This window comes from Musa acuminata, chromosome BXJ3-11 (genome assembly GCF_036884655.1).
Source record: "Musa acuminata AAA Group cultivar baxijiao chromosome BXJ3-11, Cavendish_Baxijiao_AAA, whole genome shotgun sequence".
NCBI classification, from domain to species: domain Eukaryota; kingdom Viridiplantae; phylum Streptophyta; class Magnoliopsida; order Zingiberales; family Musaceae; genus Musa; species Musa acuminata.
The window spans coordinates 5153690-5174563 of record NC_088359.1 but is presented as its reverse complement, the minus strand read 5'-3'; the positions used below and the strand labels follow the sequence as shown (position 1 = coordinate 5174563).

General features: G+C 36.9%; 4 protein-coding genes across 6 annotated transcripts; 2 read left to right on the top strand and 2 right to left on the bottom strand.

The window, feature by feature from the left end:
- The first annotated feature begins 7974 nt into the window (after positions 1 to 7974).
- On the top strand, positions 7975 to 11025 carry LOC103970545 (uncharacterized). Its single transcript, XM_009384351.3, has 4 exons — positions 7975 to 8115; positions 9363 to 9521; positions 9596 to 9874; positions 10234 to 11025. The coding sequence occupies exons 2-4, from the start codon at positions 9378 to 9380 to the stop codon at positions 10867 to 10869; spliced, it is 1059 nt and encodes a 352-aa protein (XP_009382626.1). The 5' UTR covers positions 7975 to 8115; positions 9363 to 9377; the 3' UTR covers positions 10870 to 11025.
- Positions 11026 to 11981: 956 nt separating this feature from the next.
- Positions 11982 to 13929, bottom strand: LOC103970543 (uncharacterized). The gene is made up of 2 exons (XM_065174809.1): positions 13700 to 13929; positions 11982 to 12808 (listed from the first exon to the last, which is right to left on the bottom strand). Exons 1-2 carry the CDS (start codon positions 13867 to 13869, stop codon positions 12202 to 12204), a joined length of 777 nt encoding a protein of 258 aa, XP_065030881.1. The 5' UTR covers positions 13870 to 13929; the 3' UTR covers positions 11982 to 12201.
- Positions 13930 to 14058: 129 nt separating this feature from the next.
- LOC135653182 (probable CCR4-associated factor 1 homolog 11) lies at positions 14059 to 15426 on the top strand. The gene has a single exon (XM_065174808.1). The coding sequence runs from the start codon at positions 14242 to 14244 to the stop codon at positions 15097 to 15099; it is 858 nt and encodes a 285-aa protein (XP_065030880.1). The 5' UTR covers positions 14059 to 14241; the 3' UTR covers positions 15100 to 15426.
- Positions 15427 to 15498: 72 nt separating this feature from the next.
- Positions 15499 to 20786, bottom strand: LOC135653183 (uncharacterized). Of its 3 annotated transcripts, none has more exons than XM_065174811.1 (5): positions 20372 to 20786; positions 17039 to 17096; positions 16881 to 16950; positions 16065 to 16142; positions 15499 to 15990 (listed from the first exon to the last, which is right to left on the bottom strand). In XM_065174811.1, exons 1-5 carry the CDS (start codon positions 20539 to 20541, stop codon positions 15773 to 15775), a joined length of 594 nt encoding a protein of 197 aa, XP_065030883.1. In that variant the 5' UTR covers positions 20542 to 20786; the 3' UTR covers positions 15499 to 15772. The 3 variants fall into 3 exon arrangements, with proteins under 3 accessions (XP_065030883.1, XP_065030882.1, XP_065030884.1); XM_065174810.1 differs by having other exon boundaries at positions 15499 to 15996; positions 20372 to 20772; XM_065174812.1 differs by having other exon boundaries at positions 15499 to 15996; positions 16065 to 16134; positions 20372 to 20756.
- Between the last annotated feature and the right edge of the window lie 88 nt (positions 20787 to 20874).

The following is a 20874-nucleotide window of genomic DNA, read 5'->3' as shown; positions in this document are numbered from 1 at the left end:
TAACCTATAAAGAATATGGATGTATATGGAATATTACCTCGTTATCATATCATTATTATTTGCGATAAAAGATACAGAGACGTACGGAGATTTCGTTGCAGATTAGACGCGACACCGGCTCCATCATACTCGATGCGGATGTTCCTCCGGGAACATCTTAACCTCCAAACGAAGCCGGGGGACGATGGGAGGGAGTGTGGCCTATTGTATGACGTCATGCATAATTTGTCATTGTTAACGGAGACATAGGTCCTATTGTACCTCAGCGTCGTTAATCATTTATTAAAGAGATGATAACGGTAACTTGTTGGAAGTAAGAAAGATTAATTGTTAGATTATGTGATTAAGATATATTATAATCTTGAGGAAGTAAGAAAGATTAATTTGTTAGATTATGTGATTAAGATATATTATAATCTTGATTAGATTCTAATTATCATTTATTAATAAAATAAAAATATAATTTAATTATAATAGGATTGATTTTTTAGGAGATGAATTTAGTATGAGAGACTATTCTAATTATTATCTTAGATTTTCTATTTTTATCTATAAAAATTATAAGATATTTTAGAGATGAAACATTAATAATTAAGATTATAGATTTATTTTTAATAATTTTTAGTCTCTAATCTATCACTCATAACGATCTTATGAAGTATAAGAAAACAGGAAAAGACGAATCTAGTTCTCCTAACATAATTATTATAACTTTCAAATTTGATAATGGTATAATTACATATTAGATAAAGACTTTTTTAAATAATAATAAAAATATATATATCATAAATTTAATCTATTATTATTTGATTTCAGTTTATAGTATTAAAGCTTTTCACATAATAATAATAATAATATAATCATGATTTTTATGTTTACAATTGATATTAAAGTCATATCTTTGAAATCAAATATATTAGATTTGTTTATTGGTACCCTTTGCTTGCGAAAATATATTATTCAGTTTTGATTTACGAAAATATAATAATACAATCTGTTTTTTTATCTAATCCATCTTGTCTTTTGCTTACGGGTGATACAAGGTTCCTTGTATTTGATCGATAGATCATCGTTGATAATTTATTGTTAGTGATAATATTATTTAGGGTGATGGCCTTTGTAGCTGTGAGTCGAATCGCGGGCAGCAACTACATGCATGTGTTATTATACATAGTGAAAACATTGTGGGGTGCGACAATCATAAGCAATCGCATGCACGAATACTTAGGTACAATAGCCTTGCAACGATTAGTCTACCTTGGTCGCAATCTGTTGTAGTAGTGTTAGTGTCACGATGGTTACAATAGTAATGCTACCCACAACGGTTGCAATAGTGTCACTATGTGTGGTGGTTGTAGCAACACTACCTATAATGGTTGCAACAATGTTATTGCACCAGCATTTACTAGCTACGATCGGCATAGCAAACAAAATAGCCACGATCGCACAAACGCATGGGCATAACCATGCACAGTGGCAACCGTGGGGATCGTTAAGTGATGCATATGCACAATTACGCGTCGGCACGACAACATAGCACAACATGGCGATCGGTGAGGTCGCCAGTCGATAGTGTTAAGATAGCTGCCGCTTAGAGTGACAGTTGTAGGCGATGCCCTTGTGCCGTGGCAAGCGCATGCCTCGCACAACGATTGCGTAAAAGGAAGCTGGAAAATTAGGGTTTTAGTTTTGAAATTATGATTTTGCTCTTATAAATCCGTTAATTTCAATTTATATTCTATTGATTGTTTTACCCTTCAAAAACTATATATTTTTATTATATATCCTAAGAAAAATTATGGTTTTACTCATCAAAAATTAAAATTTCTGAGTGTCCTCAATTTTAAAATTAACTAATATAATTTACTTTAATCAAGTATTTTGATCAAATTTGATCATGATTGTATTTTGATTGCTTAATTAGATTTACATTCAATCAATCAAATTTTGATAGAATTTCGATCAATTTTTAACTTTGATTAACTTTATTTTTTGACTAACTTAATTAAGCTTATCCAATTAAATAAGGTCAATCTAATTTAGGATTCCATACAAAAAATATATAAATAATGATTTTTTTTAATTTTCTCATATGATATTTTGATAAATTCTTACATGTGATAATTAAATTTGAATTATTATTCTTGAATATTTGATTGGTTATTCACATGTATATTTTTAAGTTAATAAGTAATATTTTGTTTTTACATAAGGGCATGATTTATATTTTATCATGATTATAATTATCATATGAGTTATTGTTTATGTTGATTAATGTTTAATAATTATCATGATTATTATTTTATTATTATTAAACTAATTTTACATAAATTAGATTAAAAGATACTTAGTGAATATTATTTATAATTTATATCCTTAGGTTTTATTTGATTGATAGTTGCCAAAATGATTTAGACTAATAAATTATATTAAAAAATTAATCCTAAATGATATTAAAAGATAATATTCACAATGATACAAGTAATTATAAATTTTAGATAATTCTCATCTTTGAATAATTATATGATAAGATATGATGATACTAGTTTAGATATCTTTATAATTTAGAATTATATACCCAAATATATCAATACTATTCCATAAAAATATCATCAGTCCTCCGTAAATAATTTTAAGCGAACATTAGATATATCAATATTTCACTCAAAGGTGAAATATAAATGATATCAATAGTTTATCATATTTTAAAAACTCAAAACATTAATATTATTTTATAGTTTACAATAATACTTCTTTCTAAGCACTTTAATGTTTCTAATATCCTTGTACTATATGGTTCTAATTATTTAGAATAATTAAAATATATATAGTTTACATTGGATGTATTAGATCTTGATCTAACATTGTTTATTAGAAAATCCACATATTTGACTAATAAAAGCACTATGAAACTAATAAATAAAATTAATACTAAGAAAAGATCTACTAAATTCAGTTTAATATTTATAAGAATGAAAATTATAAATAATATAAAAATTTTATTATCATTTACAACTAGCACACAAAATATTTAAGGACTATAAAAGATAGTTTTAAATATATTGATAAGTCATTGGCTGGTACATTAATGAAAAATTGATTGTGGTTCAATATGATGATATTCGAGAGATTCAATATTACATCTTTAATATGACAAGGCTACGAAACTTAAAGTAATAGTCATGAATATGGATGAATTTATCATCGTATAATTCATATATAATTATCTTCCTACTTAGTTTGGCTCATTCAATATTCACTATAATAAAAATAATAAGGATAGGTGAAACTTGAATGATCTGATTAATATATATTTAGGAAGAATTAATTTGTTATCCATCAAATAAATTTGTCACGTTTATAAATATTAAACAAACTAATAAAAAATATTTATAATAAAGTACTTCTTTTATAGCAAGAAATGATATATGAAAATGGACCATATTAAATGCAAGACCTAGTTGGAGAAGAAATATATAGACTCTATCTTTATATATTTTAAATCAAATATTATAATGATTCATTCTAATACTTGGTAGATTGATTCTGATATTTCATCTCATGTTACCAATAACATCAAAAAAAAATTAACTTGGAAATCAAAATAATATGAAAGATTCGTTATTATAGGATATCGTCTCAAAGCAAAAGTGATAGTAGTAGAACTTATCGCCTACGCCTAGAGACATGCCATATGATAAATCTTGTTAACACATACTATGTTCCTACTATTTTTAAAAAATATATTTATTTTTATAGAATTAATGAGTTAGGAAATTATTTTTTTTCATAATGATAAACTCAATATATTTTATGATTAAATAAAAATTGATTTTAGAATTCTATGTGATGTTTTATACAAATTTAATTTAAATATTGAGTTTGTAGTGATACTAGTGACCCTATAATCAAACGTTGGATTGAAATATAATTTTAATGATGAAAAATCTTCTATATTATGACAGATATTTAGGGCATATCTTCAATAAAAGAATTAAAATATTAATGAGGAATAGATAATATTTTAGAAGATTTCAACTTCACTAATTTTGATATTTGCCTAAATTGTATTAATAAAAGTCATACTAAACATATAAAGAAAAATATCACAATGAGTAAAGAACTCAATGAGATTATTCATACTAATATATACAAATCACTCAAATTTTCCTATTTCAATGGAAAGAGGTATTTTATTATATTTATAAATAATTTATCTAGATATATTATATGTATCTAATACATGAAAAGTTTTAAACTATTAACACTCTTGAAGTCTAAAAAACGAGGTCGAGAGACAATTAGATAGAAAAGTTTAAATTATCAAATTTGATAGGAGTGGTGAATTTTATAATATAAATAATGAATATGATCAAAATAATTGTAGGATATAATTAGAAACATTATGAGTTATTTCTTTGTACTTGAGTCAATATAAGGTGAAGCTCTTATGATAGCTATGTATATCTTAAACATGATTCATAGTAGGTTAGTTACATCAAATCTATTTGAGTTATGAATTAGGTCAAGAAACAACATTAGGTCCAGAAACTATTTTTCGATATTTTATTGATTATCTAAAAAAATCCAAGGGATACATATTTTATTACCTCGATCATGAGGTAGTAGATTTTGATAATAAAATATTTCTTAAAAATGTTAAAATCAATGAAAATGAAAAATCTTAATGGATCAATTTTGATATTGAGGAGATACAAGTTAATGATGATTATATGTTATATCACAATATATAGAAAGTAATGATTATGAAAAGTGATATGATGCAATTGATGAAGAGTTAAAAAAGTCGATTACAAATGGATCTTTAAGATAAAATGTGACTCGAGAGGTAATATTGAATGATTTAAAATCTAACTTACGAGTAACCATTTTTCTCAAAAAGAAAATATCTCTTATAATAAGATATTCTCTCCGGTATCTAAAAAGGATTCGTTGAGGGTTGAAATATCATTAATAACTTATTATGATCTTGAGTTACATTGAATAGATATAAAAATAATATTTTTAAATGAGAATCTAAATGAGAAAATATATATGGAATTACATGAATGATTCATAGAAAAGGAAAAGAAAAATTGAGTTTGCAAACTTAATAAATCTATTTATGACCTTAAGTAAGCTTCCAAGCAATTATATATAAAGTTCCATGATACCATTATTTCATTCAAATTTATGAAAAATATTGTTAATTAATGCATATATCTAAAAGTAAGTAAGACCAAGGTTATTATAATAGTCTTATATATGAATTATATTTTAATTTATATTAAAATATTAAAATATAATTCAACCAATTTTAAGATGATTAATATAAATAAGACAACCAATTTTATTAATATTGAGATATTTAAAGATTTATCTCAAAAATTGCCAAGACTATCTAAGAAATGATATATTAATCGAGTCTTAAAAAGACCTAATATGTAACTTTATTTAGTTAATAATATACCTATTACTAGAAATGAAAGATTAAGAGAAAATTAGTATCATAAGAATGACTTATAAAGAAATCAAATGAAGGATATTCATTATACATGCATAGTTGAAAGTCTATTAAATGTTTAAATTTGTATAAGACTAGATATCAGTTTTGTAATTAGTGATGAAAAGAATAGAAGATAAGAACAATTATTGAAGAAGCTTTATTGAAGAAATGAAAAATACTTCAATACATTAACATGTTCCTTCTCCTATTTATACAGATTAGGAGAAAGGATTTTCCTAATCGTATCTTCCTGATAAGGATGCAAAGAATGGTTTACAAGTGAGAGACTTCGTGAGTAAGGCAAGAACAGGACCACCGAAGACGAAGAAGCTTTATTGAAGAAGTGAAAAGCTTTATTGAAGAAGTGAAAAGCTTTATTGAAGAAGTGAAGAAGCTTTATTGAAGAAATGAAAAATGCTTCAATACATGTTCCTTCTCCTATTTATACAGAGAGAAAGGATTTTCCTTAACAGAATAGAAAGATTTCCTCATATAGTTGGGGAAATCTTATATTCTATCAATTAGAATATTGAGTAGATACCAAGCAATCCAGGAATGAACATTGGAAAGCTATGAAGAGAATAATGAAATATCTGTAGGGTACAAAAGATTACATGCTTACATACAATAGATCAAATCAGCTTTAAGTAACGGAATATTCAGATGTTGATTTAGTAGAAAGTCAATTTTAAAATTTATATTCATGTTAACTAGACGGATAATTTCTTGAAAAAGTATAAAATAATTACTTATTACATTATCAATAATGAAAGCTGAAGTTGTGATATGTTTCAAGACTACAAATAAAATTTTATTGTTGTGGAATCTCACGATTTGGTATAATTGACTCAATTGTCAAGTCGTTAAAAATATTTTATGATAATTCTATAACAAATTTTTTTTTAAGATTGACAACTACTCTGATGGTTTCAAGCACACCGAGATAAAGTATTTAGTGGTTGAGAAAAAGTCTAGAAACAATAAGTATCAAATGAGAAAATGAGTACCATCTTGATAATTGTTGATTCATTTACTAAATCTTTATGCTTATTTAAAGAATATGTTTTCAGAATAAGACTTGTGAGTAAATTCGAAAAGATATGATGACACATATTAAGGTGAATGTTATTATTAAAGTTTTACTTAATTAAAGTTATTTATTTTTATTTTTTGATTATATTTATGTTTATGTATATTATAGTTGAATATAATAATAAGGTTATTTTGATAAGATAAATTATAAAGGTTATTATGAATTATATTAGGAAAGATTAATAGTATTGTGGTACATAAAAAAAAAGTATGATATTGATCGCATATAATCGATATGACTCATATTAGTAGTTGGACTTAATGTAGTATTATTATACATATTAGATTTATTATCTTATTTTAAAATTTATGATCATATATAAAATAAAATTTATTTATTTTTATAATTTAATTATATAAAGTTATTTTTAAATAATTTTATTTATTTATTTATTTATTTATTTATTTATTTATATCTTATCAATTAATAGTTCAAGTAAAAGAATGTTAGATTATATAACATTATATAATTATATAAGATATATTATAGATATGACTGAATTCTAATAATAGTTATTGACTAATAAAAAAAAAATCAAATTATAATATGACTCTTTACGAGATGATCTTGATAGGAGAGACTATTCTTTATAGGATCTAGTAGGGATGAAACATTAATCATTGAGATTACAGATATATTTATAATTTTTTTTAGAATCTAATTTATCATTCATGATCCTATAAATTGAATCTGACAATGATACATCTATAGATGAGATAATTTTTTTGAATGATATCAAAATATATACATCATAAATTTAATCAATAATTATTTAATTTTAATATTAATTTGTTTATATGATAATAGTTTAATCATGACTTTTATATGATTAGAATGTTGCTCTCTAATCTTTCTGTTGACGATTTCCTCGCTAGGGACTCGATAGGACGCACGTCGTAGGCTAACACCCGAGTCCGATATTGCTGGCGTACACGACAAAGTCGAGAAACTTCGCATCCTGCAGCTACAGGGGATGTATTTGGTCTGATTTGATCTACGTTTGCGTGCTGACAGCTACTCGCAAACTCCCTTAATCGCACATGCGATCATTAGACATTGGTGCACGTCGACTTCGTTAGGACCTTCCATGATGCCTGACTAATTCAATCTACGGCGAACGTGAATGGTGGAGGTGGTCAGCACGGGGAGAGATCTTTGATTTGTCGACGGACCTATTCAATTACGTCTCTCAGCCAACGGGCGAGATCTGATATCACGGGCCTTGTCCTTGATCCGACGGCGAGGGACGACCTGTGAGGTCAGAAACGCCGCGTTGACCTTTGGGTTCGGCTCGACCGGGGCGGAAGGTGTGACCGATGATAGGCGGTCGTGAAGCCAGCGGCAACCGGATGGACCAGTGCTTTAATTCGGGTCGCCGTAGTATAATTAATGGCGAAGTTGGGAGGGGCGGCTGGCATCGTCGTGCTCCCCACACGATTTGGGATTTCATTTCGGCGCTTTCCGTCTCTCTTCGTCCCTTGGGATTTCTGTTCCCATCTCTCAAGCATTTCCTGAGGTATTCTCCTTCTATCTGCTCGAATTCTCGATAGATTGTTTTCTTATATCGGAAAAAAAAATCATCTTTACGAATTCTGGATCGACCATTTCGCGTGATCGCCACAGAAGGATTTTTTTTTTTTGTTCTTCGTTGCGTCTGTCTTGGTGATTTGTTGTTAGTTTTGTCATACTTTTTTTGTGATTTCGAATTCTATGGTGAGAGTGGTTTGTGATTTTGGTGGAAAGATGGGATATTTTTGATCCCTCTCTCTGATGGCACGAGCGTATTTGACCCTTGATCTGAACTTTTTTGGAGGATGTTCGTCGTCTTTACCATCGAAAAATTGCAAGTTGATGAAGCAATTTTGTTAAAGTCAACCATGCCAAGAAAAAAAGGGAAAGAAAAAAGAACTGCATGATTCATGCCTATCCTACCAAAATAAAAAGAAGAATGTTTGATTGATCTTGGGCTATTATTCATGTTCATATCTACTTTGATCCCTCATGCTTAATACTGCAAGTTCAATCTTTTAGGCTGATGCCGGATCTGCCTCCAAATTTGCTCAACTTAATTTCTCTAATTTTCTTTGGTTTAACACCATGAAATGGTCATCATAGGACTTGGTTACGCTGATGAAAACTCTTGTAACCCTTGGTAACATAACATAAGCGTTAAGCTTATTCTGTTTTCTTGGTAGACTATGCTTATTTATCTTTCTTCGAACATTAGCTATTTAGATAAGGATTTGAAATGGAGAAATTGGCAAACAAATAACATTTAAACAACATATACACCCCAAGTTTCTCTTGTAATATGCTTTTGTTTCACTGAATTGATTTGATATAAGTTTAATAGGTTTCCATAATGAAATGGTTCTTCAAGGTTTTAAGCTGATGGCCAGAAATTTTTGTCACCCTTACTGACATACCATAAACCGAATCATTGTTTTGTTTTCTAGGGACCATACTACTTCATCTTTATTTTAACATTGGCAATTCAGGCAGGGATTTGGATTGAAGAATTGTCTGACCTATAAACAATATTTACATCCATAGGCTATCTATATCTGTATAAGGCCTTTTCCTCTCTTTCTAGGTTATCAGTTCTTTCAAGTGAAAAATTAGGCTATCTATCTCATCTTTCGTAGAATTTTTCTTTTGTTTCCTGTTTCAATATAATGTCATGTTATCCTAGCTTCTGTTGTATATTTTCATATAATAACTGTGGAGGCATTGAAATATTTATTCATCTTTTCTTTGTTTTAGCTGCTTGGCATTCAAATGGAGTCTGGCTTCAGTGGAATATCAAGTGAATCACCGTGTCCTGAGATTTTTGCTCAGCAAGATATTCAAAGATGCCCATTCTTGAGAAATATCAATGAGCCTACCAACTTTTCCTTCTCATCTGTCAATTTTCCTGTCCCTGTAAGTTTCCTGGTGCCATACAAACTAGATGTGATGTGATAATTACTTATGCATAGACTCTTTCATTTGTTAAGGTGCAAGGGGCCAAGGGTCCAATCTTTGAAGATGGACCCAATTTTGAAATGGCATTTAGGCTTTTCCATGGGCAAGATGGAGTTGTTCCACTCACAGGAAGATCATCAGAACGTCAAGAGAAACTAGAACCTGAATTTGTTGATACATTTAATCCCTTAGCAGCAAAGGCAGCCACAATCAGTCTTTCAGCTTTTGGAGGACCTTTCGGCTTTGATTTTTTCTCCAAAAAGTGGAAGATGCAGAATAATAGATCCTCCAAGCAGGAATCAGCTTCTCAGGTAGTTTCTTTATGTTCCATTATTCTTGGCCTGTTAATCGCATGATTTGTTTGCTTTACGTGTATTTGACTTCATTTTCGATGTGTTCTTTGATACTCCATTACTTTGATCATATTGATAATAATAACTTGCTTCACTTTGACAACCAAGAGTGATATGTTTCTTGGCTTTACTGCTGAGCTGTCATGAATGTACACAAAACACATTTCTTTTTGCAAGTGACAATGATCGAAAGGGCTTCTTCTGGTGGAAGATTGTGAATCACTGTTGTAGCAATCACAATTGTATTATTTCTACATGAAGTCCACGCTATGAGGCATTATATTCACTAACCTCTGTCTTCACATAAATTGATTTAGAAACGAGGTGATTCGGTGCATGAGTCGCGAAGCAACGAGTGGCTGGAAACCGGGCAGTGCCCCATAGCGAAGTCATACAGGGCGGTTAGTGGGGTTCTTCCTCTGGTTGCAAAGGTTTTAAAGCCTCCACCAGGTATGAAACTAAGGTGTCCGCCTGTTGTGGTGGCTGCCCGTGCAGCACTGGCCCGAACAGCCTTGGTAAAGAACCTCCGGCCGCAACCTCTACCAGCCAAGATGCTAGCTATAGCCATGCTGGGCATGGCAGCAAATGTCCCGCTCGGGGTATGGAGGGAACACACAACAAAGTTCTCCCCGCAGTGGTTTGCAGCAGTTCACGCAGCCGTACCTTTCATTGCAATGCTTAGGAAGTCTGTGATGATGCCGAAGACAGCAATGGCAATTACGATAGCAGCATCAATCTTAGGTCAGACCATCGGATCAAGAGCTGAGCGGCTCCGGCTAAAGGCAGTTGCAGTGGCCAATGCAGGCGACTCCAAAATTCTTCAAACCAGAGCTGTTATATGTGCTCAAAAGACTGGGCAATGCAGCAGCGAAGTAGTTTGGGATCCCCTTTCTCTTAAGCTGGAGGGCGCAGACTCTTCCCCTGCTTCTCCGAGGGCTGCTGTATGCTTTTGATGAGATGTATTCTCAAACAAGATCTAGTTGACTGATAACCGTTTGACATTTATGTGTGTATCATTATGCATTGCATCTGGGTGTTGGAGTGCTCTTTTACCATCAAATTGTCACAGGCAGGATTCAATTCAAGTGAATAAAAAAGAAATTTCTTGACCTTTTTGCCCTCAGTGTAGTAGTTCTGTCATCGTTTTGTCGATAAATAGATTACGCTGGTTTTCTTTTACTCGGTGGAATCCTCGTGTTATCGTCCTGTCAGGGAATAAACGGGTGGAAGGAATCCTTGTGTGTTTGGTGGAAGGTGTGATGAGGGCCACTTTGTGGAAGCGTTGGTGGGGTTGGTGAAACAAAAGAGAGAGTTTTGTGGACGAGGAGGTCCGATGGGTTTGGTACGCTGAACTGCTTCCCTTTTTAATTATTCTCTTTTGTCTTGGTTTGATTTGCTTAACTTGACGTGATTAGCGTGTGATTAGCATGTGTTAGGTTTCTATTTGATTTGTTTAATTATTCTCCTTTGTCTCCGTCGGGGAATGACATTGGCCGGACATGAGTGTCCGATATCATATCGACCTGCACTGCACTGATACCAATGTCGTGATGAGGTGTTCCCAACATCTCATCATGTGAGGTGCCACCAAGGCACCATGGCCTTCGTGGCAGCCAATCAATCATGTGAGGTTGCAATCAAGGTTAGCCACACAAACTAACACTAATCATCAACTATGTTATGAGGTTGGCAGGTCTAACCAATCACACTAAATAACAATGCTTCAAGTCAAAAAATTTAAGGATTAGAGAAAAGATGATGAACTCTGGAACAGAGTAATTAATCCACTGCTAATTTTTTGTACAGAACTTGCAAATAAATTGAAGATATCAAATTTACTCGTTGTCGAAAGTAGGTCGAGTTAGGTGCTCATGAATTCGAAAACCATCTTAACCTGCAAGACCTACACAAACTGGAAGAAGAGACCATCCATCTGTAGCAGCCAAACTTGCAGTTCAAAGGACCAACTACATCAAAATAGAACATGATTCTTCGACTCTCCATTCGTCCGGATCATAGTGTAAGTTCAACATACAGTACAACGATAAGAAGTTCATGAGAAAACTGATCTGAAAATGTGAGAACTTTTCGTTCATCCACTGCAAAAGCATGCTTCAGATACAACAAGGACACGAAGAATAAAGATGTGCAACACTTGCTAACAAAGAAAACCTTACAGATCAACACATAAAGTCCAAGAAAACAACACATAAAGTTACCATAAAATGTTAGAGCTTCAACACTAGAACTGCCCTTATATGATTGTTCTCTTTCATACCTGTGTCCTATTCTTCATCCTCATCTAAGACATCATTTTCAGCCAGAAGGTGATCAAGGGAAACCTTAGCCTTTTTCGGTTTTGATGAGTCCTCATCAGCCGTTGCCTCACCTCTTCTCTTTTCCTTAGTATCCGTGCCTTCTTCATTGACATTAGCTGACTCTTCAGGAATGGAGCCTCCATTTTTTGCTTCAATATCCTCCTTTGAAACCGAGTCACCAACCTCCATGATCGTAGTAGATTTATCATCTTTGGTCAAAGATTGTTTGCACTCGACGAGAAGAGCGCGGACTTCCTCGGTGCTCGCAAGGTCCATAGGTGTTTGCCCGGCCTTTGTCTTGGCGGTAAGGCTTGCACCTTTTCTAATGAGATACTTGAAGAGCTCTGGATGGGATCCTTGGACAGCATAGTGCAGAGGGGTCAAACCTTTCCTGTTAGCCGCCCTGACAGAGACACCAGAGGATAATAGGATCCTAATTATCTCTAGATGACCTTTCTGAGCAGCAAAATGGATCGCAGCCGTATCATCCATAGCAGCAGCTCCGACGTCAGCCTTATTCTTGCAGAGAAATCTTACTACTTCGGTCTGCCCAGACCAAGCAGCTAGATGCAGTCTCAATTTCAAATTATTCGTGTCAAGGTAGCAACATTGATGATCAAACAAAAGATTTTTCAAAAGAATCATTAGTTCCAGTTTTAACAGAATAAAAACAAAAGGAAAAATGTGCAATGCAGTTGAGAGAATCAAGTTTAAGAATGATCCAAAAGTTGAGTTTGTACCCTATGACTTGCAACTTTCTAAGATGACAACAGGTTTAGTAAGAGAAACTATGATATATCCCTTTTTCGACCACATGGAGGTTCAAGATATTGAATAATTTTTGTTAATTTACTTACCCGATATCGAGATCTTGAAAAGTAAAGTTGGATGTTTAAAATTTTTAATACCCAAAAACTCAAAACATAAATTGACAGAAAAGAGATGTTTAAATTGTCAACAGCAAAAATTTCTCAGCTTCGTAATGAACATTTCCTATATTAAATCTAAGTATCGAAGCAACACAATTCCACCCACAAGTTATGTGGAAGTTCTTATACCGAAGAGTGTCAGTGTGGATGAATCCGCATGTATCATTTCTGCAAATCATTGCCACAGTCATCCTCCATCGATAGATAGTTTCATCTTCTATATCCTTTTCTTCATTCTCTTTTCAAAGGAATCGAGTTGATATTTAAGACCTAAGACTCAGAAGGGCCAGCTAGTCACAAATAATGCACCAAATCAGACAGCAATGCAATTCGAATCCTAGCAAAGGAATTTAAATGAACCAGCCAAGTAGGTTAAAGCTCAAAAACCCTAAGGGAACCTTAAAACTCAGTGCCAAACTCTCGGCGGCGCAATAAGCTGCTTGCTCGACAGATTCTGAACCAAGCGAAGAGCCCACCACATGATAACGACAACAAAAGCGAAGATTGAGGAAAGGAGAACAAGGGAGAAAGGATACGGTGTCCGGGAATGGCGATCTCGAGCATTGACGGCGAGGGGATTAGCGTTGCAGATGGACTCGACCGTGGTGAGGTCCCCGTTCCTCGCGGCGGCGTGGAGATCGGAAGATTCGCTGCCCCCCTTCGGTAATCGGTTCTTCCTCCTCGATGCCGCTCCGGGGTCTCCCATCTCCGCGGGGTGTGCCGTCGTGGAGCTTCAAGCGACGAAGGCAGCGGTAATGCATACTTGATTGAAGGCCGAGACCGTAGCAGGATGGGCCGAGTTAAGGCCCACAAATGGCGAGACGTACTTCGAACGAAGATACCTTGGATCGTTAGAATCGGACTAGGATTCCGAGAGATATCGGATCGAGCTGGGGCTTAACGCCCGCATCTTTCCTTCTTGGATTAGGATTATAGCTCGATTCGGATAGGATTCCGAATCGAACTGGGGTTCGGACACTCTGCCTGTTATATAAGGACGTGACCTTTGGACTTGTCACGCATCACTCCTCTCCGACACTCTTCTTCGCTCCACACTGTTGTATCGTCGCGTGGAAAGATGTCTTCGCAACGAGGAGGAGGAGGGCGGCAACATTTGGTGGTGCGCTCGGTTTGGGCGTGGAACTTGGAGTACGAGTTCTCCATCATTGCTTCCCTCGTGGATCGCTTCTCTTACGTCGCCTTCGACACGGAGTTTCCCGGCTTCCTCTACAGAACTCGGAGGCCACACCGTCTTCTCCCGCCCAGACTGCGCTACGCCTTCCTCAAGGCCAACGTCGACAAGATGGAGCTCGTCCAACTCGGCCTCACCCTCTTCGACGCCTTCGGCGACCTCCCCGACATCGGCACCGGCGGCAGGGTCGGGTTCGTGTGGGAGTTCAACTTCCGGGAATTCGATGTCCGACGCGACCCCCACGCGCCGGACTCCGTCGACCTGCTCCGTTCCAGTGGCATCGACTTCGACCGGCTCCCCCTCTACGGCATTGACTCCGGCCAGTTCGCCGCCCACCTCTATCGTTCCGGCCTCGTCGCTCATTGCCGTTTCTGCCGCCCGCACTCCACTCGATGGATCGCCTTTCACAGCTGCTACGACTTCGCCTATCTCATCAAGGTGCTGGGGTTCGGCGGGCCTCTGCCCGACACCCTGGAAGAGTTCCTCGGCCTGGTGAACTTGCTCTTCGGAGAGACTGTGGATCTCAAGCACATGATGCGCGGCTGCAAGGGTCTCTCCGGCGGGCTGGAGAAAGCGGCGAGTACCCTCGGGGTGCCACGCCAAGCTGGGAAGTCGCATCAAGCTGGATCAGATAGCTTGGTGACCTGCCAAGTCTATCTGAAGATGAAGCAGAGGTTCTTCGACGACCAAGACGCCAAGGTGGCCTGCCATCGCGGCATCATCTACGGCCTACAAGCCTGCTGAATTCCTCCTTCGTTCTTGGAGTTCGTCAACGCAGCGCAGTGAAGGTGGTCGATTCTCAAAGCAAGTCAACTCAAATATGATCTTTCTCTTTTTCTTTGTGCACAAATGTCGAATGTTTCAACGTAAATAATATACAAATCAAGTCGTCTGTCAAATTCGGATGTGAAAATTGATTGCTGCTTGTGATGTATGGTAAGAATCCGAAGATTGTTGGATGTGCACCACATCGATCTGTGCTCTGTTATTTTCTGGCTCACAGTTCTTGGATAAACTGATAGCTTTCAAATTGGGCAAACAACATGATATGTTGATGGCCGAAGAGAGGAAGTTCCCGTACAAGGGGGAGTTGTTTCGTCCACGATCAAATCATTCAACAAACCGAAGTATAAAGATTTACGCTGTAGGAAAGAAACATAGATTCGATATCAACTCGATGCGCACAATGACAGCATCGGATGTGTCTGCAAGTGCAGAATCGACAGTCAAAGCTGGTTTACAACCCCTGCGTTTGGATTCTGAGATCCAAGTCGTTTCCTCTTGATCCACCAACCATCTCACCTCTGCTTCCTTTCACATTCAAATCCAGCAGAAGAAGAGAACTGTCCTCGGCCTCATCTCTACCTTCCTGATGAAGTTGAAACTCTGAATCGTTCCTCTTCTTGATGTTTTCCTCTTACCGCACTTCTCTCAGCTCCGAGTGCTTCTCTTCGCAAACCCGACCGACGTTCTCCGTCAAGCCTGATAGTGGCAGGTCGAAATCCGTAAGCTGGGCTCTGGTGGCTTCCAAACTGCCTGACGAGCCATTCATGTCGAAACAAAGATCTTCTGAGCTTTCTCCCGTATTGCTTACAAGCACTTCCCCAGAGCCTCGATTCTCATTTGCAATTTCTTCTGTACCTGGTCAAGTAATCTCGTGAATGTTACAAGGAGTAGAGCCTTTGTTTGCCACACACCATTAGGCTTACCACGAGTTGCTCCTGCAGTTTCCTCTGCACTTCGATCTGATAGCGCAACGCCTCTCCAAGAAGTATTTCTCTGCATGGCTTGTGAGACATTAGATGACCGATATAAATTAGAGAGCATAAATCAAAGCCTGGAGTTCACGGGATTACTAAATTACAAAAACTACATCAAGTGCACAAACATTCGAATCTATACCGTTTAATAAGAATCACAGACTAACCATTACTGCTAAGATTCTTACGCTTCGCAAAACTTCCCTAGCTTGTTCGAAGCTATTAAATCCTTTGTAGTATCTCGAGTCAAGAAACTCTTCTCCGCGATTTATTTTCTTTAGCACAGTCCTATTTATTTGCAGAACTCATTGACGTTTTGTATGCAGCGTCACATCCCAGATTTATAGAAAGAACAAAAAATCAGTAATTTATTATCCATTATTTATATAATAAACTTTCTTTTTTTGTTGTTTTTTTCTTCATCCTTTAATTCAAATCCTTGTCTTAACAATAGTAAATATTCTATTAATTAAAAAAAGGATCACATCTTTTTGGTAAAGTCATAAAGTCTCTTCCACCGAAGCTTCAGATCTAATACAAAGTAGTAAATTACTCTGAAAATAAATATTAGATAAACTGATTTATTATTAAATCCTTTATAGTATCTCGAGTTATTGATGTTTAGTAGTATTTCGAGTCATTGCAGAACTCATTGATGTTTTATATGCAGCATATGATATTTGTTAATGCTTTGCAATTTCTTGTATAAAGTTTAAATTTTATATGCAATGATATGTAAAAGTAGAGTTTGTGCCATACACATACCCGACACCGTCTGTTCTAGAGACGTCACTGTTGGTGGTAGAGGAACAATTAGTCTTGCTTGAATTGCTTCCTGTATGAGGAATAAAAAGCAGGCATGAATGCTCAATTCTAAGGAATGTATGTACTCTCTCAGTTTATGGTGGCCTGTCTTGACCTACCATTTTTCTTTGCTTCCTGGCTTGTCTCCCTTCTGGTTTGCTTTCCGAGTCTGTACTTCTGAAGACAGATAAAGCAAAATCAGAATAGAAACAATAGACCATAGAAGGAGGGACGAAGAGATGTGACCTGAAGATGACTCTTGAGATGGTAAAACATCAACCCATTCGTGCCCATCAAGCTTAGCACCGACTTTGGAGTCGCTTCTCCCAATTGATCACCGAATTATAATTAACGATCATAATTCGATCGTAATTGACTCAGATCTACAATTCAGAAATATGAAGCTTCAGCAAGGTGAGTGGAAGGCACCATGGCCTTCGTGGGAGCCAATCAATCATGTGAGGTTGCAATCAAGGTTTAGAGATGTTGAGCTAACTAACACTACTTCAAGTCAAAAATTAAAAGGATTAGAGAAAAGATGATGGGCTATGGATTTCCTGAGTAATTAATCCTTGTGAAGAGTCATTTCCACACACTGCCAATTTTTTGTACAGAACTTGCAAATAAATTGAAGATATCAAATTTACTCGTCGTCGAAAGTATGTCAAGTTAGGTTCTCATGAATTCGAACGCCATCTTAACCTGCAAGACCTACGCAAACTGGGAAGAAGAGACCATCGATTTGTAGTGACCAAACTTGCAGTTCGAAGGACCACCTACAACAAAAGAGAACAAGATTCTTCGACTCTCCACTCGTCCAGACCATTCCGTAAGTTCAACATACGGTACAAAGATGAGAAGTTCATGAGAAAACTGATTTGAAAATGTGAGAACATTTCCGTCACCCACTGCAAAAGCATGCTTCAGATATAATGAAGAAACAAAGAATAAAGATGTGCAACATTTGCTAACAAAAAACACCTTATAGATCAACACATAAAGTCCCAGAAAACAACACATAAAGTTACCAATAAAATGTTAGAGCTTCAACACTAGAGCTGCCCTTACATGATCGTTGTCTTTCGTATCCGAATCCTATTCTTCATCCTCATCTTGTACATCATTTTTCAAACAGAAGGTGATCAAGGGAAACATTAAGACTTTTAATGTTTTGACGAGTCCTCATCAGCAGCTGCTTCACCTCTTCTCTTTTCCTTAGTGTCCGTGCCTTCTTCATCGACATTAGCTGACTCTTCAGGGATGGAGACTCCATTGTCTTCTATAATATTATCCGTTGAAACCGAGTCACCAACCTCCTTGATCGTAGTAGATTTATCATCTTTGGTCATAGGCTGTTTGCACTCAACGAGAAGGGCACAGACTTCCTCGGTGCTCACAAGGTCAATAGGTGTTTGCTAGGCCTTTGTCGTGGCGGTGAGGCTTGCACCTTTTTTAATGAGATACTCGATGAGCTCTGGATGAGATCCTTGGACGGCATAGTGCAGAGGGGTCAAACCTTTCAAGTTAGCAGGCCTTGACAGAGACATCAGAGGATAATAGGATCCTAATTATCTCTAGATGACCTTTCTGAGCAGCAATATGGATCGCAGCCGTATCACCCATAGCAGCAGCAGCTCCAATGTCGGCGTTATTCTTGTAGAGAAATCTTACTACCTCTGTCTGCCCAAACCAAGCAGCCAGATGAAGACTCAATTTCGTACTATTCGTGTCAAGGTAGCAACATTAGATTACCAAACAAAAGATTTATCAATAGATTCGTTTGTTCCACTTTTTTACAAAATAAAAAGAAAAGAAAAAATGTGCAATGCATCCGAGAATCAAATTTCAGAATTGATAGGGAGAAGCTTGGCACTACCAGATCCCCTCGCCACCTAAGCCAGCAACGCCACCAAAGCCAAATGTGGGGGCCCCCACCAACACCTCCCAGTCGCCAGCAGGGATCTACCCTACCAATCCTGGCTTCCCAACGTGGGCACACAAGACCCACTCCTTACTAATGCCGCAGCTAAAGAAACCATGCCCCGCATTAATGGTTGGCAGCATGCCCCAGCTTCCCCAACCGCCTCCTGGCTGACATCTCAACAGAAGCCACGCCTCTGCATTAATGACTGGCAGCATGCCCCTGCTTCCCCAGTAGCCTCCCGGCTGACATATCAACAAAAGCCATGCTTCAGTATTAATGATTGATAGCATGACCCGATTTCACCAGCCTTCCCCTACGGACGACCAATGGAGGGCCCACTCCTTGCCTAACCCAAAGCGACAGGGGAGTCAGCCCAAAGGCGTCCCAACGGTCCGCACCAGCAAGCCATCCTTATTAATGCCCCCACCATATATAGTAAGAGGGGCCTGGCTAACACACGTCTAGACTGCTCGATGCCTTGGTAAAAAATCCAAGCCCCGGACCAAGATAAAAGGAGGCAGGCAAAAACCCTCTATTCTCTCATTTACACTACTCACACTATTGTCTTCCTCCCCCTCCATCAGTCCATCTTTCGCTAACTTAAGCATCGAAGGGGTCGACCTGGGACACCCTCGACGCAATCCTATTGTGCAAGGTCGTCGGCGTAGCATGGAGGCGTGACTAGAAGGCAAGCCAGCAGAAGAGACCTACACTTTTGGCAGATAACTAATCAGGCCGACTCACCGATCGACGGTCTTTGTGTGTTAACAAGAAATATCCAAAAGTTGAGTTTGTACCCTATGACTTGCAAATTTCTTAGATGACAACAGATTTAGTATAAGAAACTATGATATATCCTCTTTCCCACCACATAGAGGTTGAAGATATGGAATAATTTTTGTTAATTTACTTACCCAAGATTGAGATCTTGAAAAGTAAAGCACTTGTTGGATGTTTAAAAATTCTAATACCCAAAAACACATAACATACATTGACAGAAAAGAGATGTTTAAATTGTCGACAGCAACAATTTCTCAGCTTCGTAATGAACATTTCCTATATTAAATCTAAGTATCGAAGCAACACAATTCCACCCACAAGTTATGTGGAAGTTCTTATACCGAAGAGTGTCAGTGTGGATGAATCCGCATGTATCATTTCTGCAAATCATTGCCACAGTCATCCTCCATCGATAGATAGTTTCATCTTCTATATCCTTTTCTTCATTCTCTTTTCAAAGGAATCGAGTTGATATTTAAGACCTAAGACTCAGAAGGGCCAGCTAGTCACAAATAATGCACCAAATCAGACAGCAATGCAATTCGAATCCTAGCAAAGGAATTTAAATGAACCAGCCAAGTAGGTTAAAGCTCAAAAACCCTAAGGGAACCTTAAAACTCAGTGCCAAACTCTCGGCGGCGCAATAAGCTGCTTGCTCGACAGATTCTGAACCAAGCGAAGAGCCCACCACATGATAACGACAACAAAAGCGAAGATTGAGGAAAGGAGAACAAGGGAGAAAGGATACGGTGTCCGGGAATGGCGATCTCGAGCATTGACGGCGAGGGGATTAGCGTTGCAGATGGACTCGACCGTGGTGAGGTCCCCGTTCCTCGCGGCGGCGTGGAGATCGGAAGATTCGCTGCCCCCCTTCGGTAATCGGTTCTTCCTCCTCGATGCCGCTCCGGGGTCTCCCATCTCCGCGGGGTGTGCCGTCGTGGAGCTTCAAGCGACGAAGGCAGCGGTAATGCATACTTGATTGAAGGCCGAGACCGTAGCAGGATGGGCCGAGTTAAGGCCCACAAATGGCGAGACGTACTTCGAACGAAGATACCTTGGATCGTTAGAATCGGACTAGGATTCCGAGAGACATCGGATCGAGCTGGGGCTTAACGCCCGCATCTTTCCTTCTTGGATTAGGATTATAGCTCGATTCGGATAGGATTCCGAATCGAACTGGGGTTCGGACACTCTGCCTGTTATATAAGGACGTGACCTTTGGACTTGTCACGCATCACTCCTCTCCGACAC